The sequence below is a fragment of the Sinocyclocheilus anshuiensis genome, unplaced genomic scaffold (genome assembly GCF_001515605.1).
Source record: "Sinocyclocheilus anshuiensis isolate Anshui unplaced genomic scaffold, SAMN03320099.WGS_v1.1 scaffold392, whole genome shotgun sequence".
NCBI lineage: Eukaryota > Metazoa > Chordata > Actinopteri > Cypriniformes > Cyprinidae > Sinocyclocheilus > Sinocyclocheilus anshuiensis.
Genome location: NW_015557091.1, coordinates 176,802 through 183,115, shown reverse-complemented (window position 1 = coordinate 183,115; position 6,314 = coordinate 176,802). Strand labels below are relative to the sequence as shown.

The 6,314-nt window shown below is 39.5% G+C and overlaps 1 protein-coding gene across 2 annotated transcripts in view; it reads left to right on the top strand.

The window, feature by feature from the left end:
• The first annotated feature begins 496 nt into the window (after nt 1-496).
• Nucleotides 497-6,314, top strand: part of LOC107677277 (calpain-15-like) — a 30,851-nt gene continuing 25,033 nt past the window's right edge. Inside the window, exons 1-2 of one of the 2 annotated variants that reach the window (XM_016472124.1) lie at nt 2,041-2,837; nt 3,634-4,379. In XM_016472124.1, coding sequence (XP_016327610.1) covers nt 4,138-4,379 — 242 coding nt within the window. In that variant the 5' untranslated portion in view covers nt 2,041-2,837; nt 3,634-4,137. Of the gene's footprint in view, nt 525-2,040; nt 2,838-3,633; nt 4,380-6,314 lie in introns of those variants that run through there. The other variant, XM_016472125.1, reaches the window with a different exon arrangement.

The following is a 6,314-nucleotide window of genomic DNA, read 5'->3' as shown; positions in this document are numbered from 1 at the left end:
CCCCTGTAGAAATAAACCAGTGCGTCTCCTAGGAAACACTCACAGGCCGACAACATTTGCGGTTCAATGAGAATGTATCTCTCTCTCCGATACACACAAGGCATTTTGGGAAACGAGTTTCAGAAATCCGGATTCTGAACGAGAGCTACGCATTCTTACCAGCGCAGCGCGGTGTTCGAGCGCGGATTTACGGCGAGTGCGCGGCGATCTGTTTCTTGAGATTATTTCCACAGAGGAGCATGAGGAACCCTGCGGGATTAAGGCGGTAGATCAAACCAGCCAGATCACACATCAACTCATCCACAAACGAGCATGGATCGGAGGAAAAGAGAGCTCGTGGAGAGTGAAGACGCGTTTATATGAAGGTTTTGGGGAAGAAACAAGTCGTTTCGGACAACAGAAGGGAAAATTAAACGGGCAAATCAAGGAAGAGAAGATCATCGGTCCATCCAAAGGGCTACCTGTGCTTCACAAGTAAAATCACACAGATTAAATCGATCATAACAGACCTCATCTGTCAAGCTGTAGGTAATTTGATGTAGATGTGTTTCTATACGGTGTGTTTTGGCGGATTCAGTCGCATCAAATGTTACATTGTATCGTTTCTTTCTTTTTCAACTTCCTTGGCGAAGTGATGATACAGTGTAACTGTCATTGAAAGAACTGTTCGCTATCAACTCGAACGCTGGTTTAGTAATAGTTTAACCTCTGGTTTGGTCATAGGTTAAGTGCTGGTTTTGGTTTAGGCTCTGCTTTATTGATGCTTCTGAACTAGGAAGTGAATTCTGAGATGAGGAAATTTTCTTCAGAAGCTGAAATTTGGTATTTTAATAAGTGTCCTGTAAGACATCTGACTGTTGAGCTGTTGATTTAGTGTGTGATGATGAGTCTGTCATATGAATCACTTTGGAGATGCTCAAGTTTATGAATAATATAAACGTACTGATCAATCATCATCAATTCCTCATTCAGACTGAATGTCTTTCACTCGCTGTAGTTCTCAGTTCTGTTTTTAGATCATCAGATCATGTTCAATTTTTTATCAGTAAGACTATTTTAGTTGTAGTAGTTCTAACTTTTCTGTTTGTCTGTGTATCCAGCAATCTGTCTCTCATGGGTCAGGTGTGTGTGTGTGTGTGTGTGTGTGTGTGCGCCTACTTAACCATATTTCGGGGACAAATTTGTACCCAAAAGTGTGCAAAACGTGACTAAATCGCCAAAAACCTCCATTTGGGGACTTCCTCATTTGTAAAACTGGTAAAAAAAAAAAGTAAACAAAGTTTTTTTGAAATTGTAAAAATGCAGAAAGTTTTCTGTGAGGGGTAGGGGTGGGTTTAGGTTAAAAAGGTGTATAACTATCTGTATATAAAAACAATAGAAGTCTATGTAATGTCCCCATTTAGATAGCTAAGTAAACGTATGTGTGGTTAATTAGCTAATTTAAGTAGGAAAGACTCAAATAATGTTTTAGAACTCTAAAATAAAAACTTCTAGGTGCATAGAGTTTGAGTTCAGTTAGCTTTAGATCAGGTCAGTAGAAGTCCATTGTATGAGCTCATTGAAATTGGAAAAGTGTGTGTGTGTGTGTGTGTGTGTTTGTTTCAACAGTGACGCATTTTCTCCTGAATCTGCAGTCGTTAGTGTCACATGTCTTAAATATTGTATGCATGTTTTGTAATTGTTAACACGGTCCCTAATAGTCTGTTGTGGTTTCAGTAAGTTGTTTCACACATCGGCTCTCTCACCCCACAAGAATCTGTTACATGCATGCGTATTTGTACGTAAGATCTTGTCAGACTGGTTTTATAAGCAGAGTAATTGCGAAAGTGCAATAACATAATTTGCATAGAATTTCCTGTGTTTAAACATTAATTTTGTATTCATTAGGTCTTTTTCAAGACATTTTGACTGGAAATTCATGTTAAATGTCAAAACATAATAATGCTATAATTCAGAAATAGTTTATATTTTGTAAATTAATAATTTATTCGATATTTCTTCTTATAATTTTGATGAAATATGACCCGGACGTGCTCTTGACATGCTTTGTGAGATTCACCCACCTGTAGTCTAAATTATTTGTGTACATTTATACATGAGAAAAACGAGAGAATCCGAATCCCGTAGCAGAGGTCGAGTCTGCGCATGCGCGCTGCTGACTCGCCGTAATATCCTCGCTCATCCGCGCGTGCTGAAGAGAAACGGGCTGAATTAAGAACCGAATCAAATAAATAACCGCAGCATATTCATACACATCAAACTGCGCTTTAGACACACGCATGCTGTCATCATGAGTCCCGTGAGGAGATGCATGAAAACACTGCTGCAGTTCGGCTGCTGTGTGTGTTTATGCGGCGCGCGACAGCAGCATCATCAGCATCATCATCATCATCCGCGACAGCAGCATCAGAAGTGACCGAACCGGCACACGGAACCGCGCGGACCGACCGAACCGCACCGCGCATCCGGACGGCAGCGTTTCAGCAGCCGGGATCTTTCTTTATCAACCATCCCGATGCTTTTGTCGATTGACCGCAGCTGAGACCCACATCGGACCGGGGAACCGGAGCGCTCATGTCCTCACCGGGCCCGAGACCACTGCACCTCACCCGAGCCTCTCTGCGCCGTTAAATATTCATAGTCACGATCTGAGTGTCAAACTTGATACTCCGGTGCCTGGAGAGACAGATGAGAACCTTCACAGCCGTATCTGTCACGTTATGAAAATCTGCATGAGCTTTAGCTGAGACTCCGATGAGATGAGTAGCTGGATCTATACAAGCAGGACGAGATTCACTGCAGCACCTGCAGTCTGACCCGCTGAGGGCCTCAATTGGGTCAGAAACCCTCTCTATGTCATCTGAGTCCACTGATGCTGGAGACACACATGCATGCATACATGTATGCGCAGTCGCATACACACTGATGCTTATACAGGGGTTTGCACACACACATGCCTGCATGCATGCATAGTCACATATATGTTATGTTGTTTTTATATCTGGCTTCTACGCTTACTAGGGTGGACGGTATATTGGTGGTTAAACTGGTATTAGCAGATATTACCATGTTTTTTGTTTTTTTTAATTATTACTAGTATTTTTTAATTATTATTTTTATTAATATCATTTGGTGTCCGAATTAGATGCTGATCTTTTTTTGTGTGTGCCATGTTTATAAAGGTATCCATCCTTTTGCTCAACATTAAAATAGTTGTAATGCCTGATTGTAAAAATGTTAAGTTTATTTTTTAAGAATGCAAACCCATAGAGACTCATTATATCAGTCATATTTGCCATAAAAAAAATATTGGTTATCAGTATCAGGAAAAATACCTTAATTTTAACATTTAATAAAAAAAAATATTTTATATATTTTTACAATTTTAATTTGTCATATAATGTTTTTACTAGTTAAAACCTCTTGAAATGTCCTTAAGAAGTCTGTTTCAACAGATTGTACTATACTGTACTATACTAAATTGTTTTTAAAATTGGTCTTGGCATGCATCTCTGATTAAATGCATGCACACATACATGCACTCATTCGCATGCATAGATGCACGCAGATTCATATGCTTGTTCTCTGGACGCTGATGTTTGTTTGCGATGAAAGGAATATTTGCTTCTGCAGGCTGGATGAAATGTGACGCATCGTAATCCCGGTGACAGCTGCGGAAAGATGAGCCACAGACAGAGAGAAAGAGAGCGAGAGAGAGAGAGACAGGCAGTGAACATGATTAGAGGGACTGCACTGTGACTCAACCAGACGCATAAAAAAACAAGACGGGAATGGAGACTGGAAACTTTCTCGCTGCGGCAAAGTTCCTCTTTTAAACGGGTAAACGGCGTGTTTTCATCTCGAGTGCTTCAGTAATGTGTTGTACCGCCATCCCCGAAGTGTCGTCCTTCCTCTCAGGCGAGGTTACGGCAGGTTAAATGCCACCTGAGGCTTAGAGAGACCAGGCCCGTTGAGCTGAAGGGCCTGCGGGCCCTCGCAGACTTTTGGGGAAAACGGCACCCGTGGATCCTGTCAATCACAGCCACTTCCTGATGTTGATCTCTGGCAGACTAGAGGAGATGTCTGACCCTCCAAACTGAGTTTAAGAACCGTAGACCTTTGTGTTTGAGTGTATTTATGTGTATGAAAGCCAAACAGAGGGACGCAGCGTGTGTTTCTAAGTTGCTCGTGGCAATGGGGAGTTCTGCTTCGTCTCTGACCACGGACAGAGAATCAGATCACGGGTTCGGTACGGCTCCGTTCCCGCCGGCCGCTCCGATGGGCTGGCTCAGGACCAGCCACAGCAGTCCGGTGTGGGGAACCACTTTCATCACACGCCAACAGCAGCAACAGCAGCCTATCCCACATAGAGAACGCAGGTAAACGCATGCACGCACCAACATCATGTTTAAGGTGATTTAAGGTCAACATGACATAAAATTAACTATTTACACACTCAAAAATAATAATATTAAGGCCTAAATTTAAGATTTATGCATTTGAAGTGCATGCATTTGGATTAGTTTAAACATAAACTAATAAACCTAATGTGATTCATATTTGTCAATCATGCATCAATAAAACTAAAAAACTCATGGCATAGTTTGATTTTATTTCAATTTAAATACATTTATTCAAATTAATTGTGAAAATAATTAAATTTATTCAGTTAAAAAGTGAGCATGGTTAAAATATGGAACAGCCAATATCCAATTAGTTAAAATGTAACAGATTTAAACAAATTGGATTGATTATTTATCTTGTGTATTTAAAACACTTTGTTTTTTTGTTACTATTACAGAAATCTGACCTGTTTCTTTTATGTATGACTGACAAATATGCATCACATTACATTTATTAGTTTGTTTATGTTCAAACTGTGTAATCCAAATGCATGGAAATGTAATTCAAATACATATCGTTTGTAATGGGTTTTAATGTTTTTGTCTTGTCGCTCCGGCCAGGACAAGGCATCAACAGTATGGGAGGGGCGTAACATTTCCGTCTCATGCTTGAGGTATTCAGCCAATCAGAACGCACTGGATAGCTGGCCAATCACAGCACACCTCGCTTTTTCAGACCGATGAGCTTTGTAAAAATCGACGCGTTTCAAAAAGGTGGGGCATAGAGGAGAAACAATAATGTACAGTATGTGGAAAATAATGTGTTTTTTTAACTTTAAACCGCATAAACACATTTCATTACACCAAATACACAAAATAATGTTCTTTTTAGCAGCATCATATGACCCCTTTAAATTTAAGCCTAAATATATTTTGAGTGCACGGTCCTGGTCTTTTTTTGTGAACGTTTTATCCGTGCATGTTATTATACCACTTTACACCATTCAATAATCCAGTCCTGCCCTAGATTTCATTTGGAAATGCATAAAATGAGTTGAGAATGTTATTTCAAGTTCATTTTGCATTCTTGGTTGTTGATGCATTTTGAACTACCATTCAGTTTTATTCAGCACGGATGCATTAAAATTGATCAAGTAACAGAGTTTTAAATGTTACAAAAGATTTCTATTTCAAGTATTATCCTGCTTTCCATAAAAATATGAAGCAGCACAACTGTTTTCAACATTGATAATAATCAGAAATGTTTCTTGAGCAGCAAATCAGCATATTAGAATGATTTCTGAAGATCATATGACACTGAAGACTGGATTTATGATGCTGAAAATTCGGCTTTGAACCCGTGAGGTTTCGTGTGTGTGTGTGTGTGTGTGTGTGTGTGTGCGCGTGCATGTTGATAACACATATCTTTGAAGTTCTTCTCTGTTTCACAGATGTTAATCATGTTTGCGTTACATGTCGAGGCAGGTGTGGTGGAGCTGAATCTTCAGCATGTACGTTGAAAAGAGTAGCTAAGTGCTGATGTTCATTTAAAGCGATAGTTCATTCAAATAGGAAAATCCTGTCATCATTTTCTCACCCAAATCTGTGAGGCTTTCTTTTTCTGTGGAACACAAAAGAAAATGTTTAGTAGACCATTCATGCTGCTCTTTTGCATACAGTAAAAGTGAATAAAGGAGGATTTCCGAGCTCCAAAAATGACAATTTATAATCGAATAAAGTGCCTCAAGACAAAGTTTCTCATCATCAAAACATCAAACGTAATGGATTCTTGATGTCTTGTCATTAACATCTTGAGTCGCCATATTTGAATGTACACAAAAAGGGAACTGAGGGACTGAGTGAACATTTTAATGTGCAGTCATTAAAATTATTTCATTTTTCCTCAAAGGTCTTTTCCTCATACAAAGTTACTATTTGGCTTCAGAAGAAGTTTGACTTTTAGTATGCAAG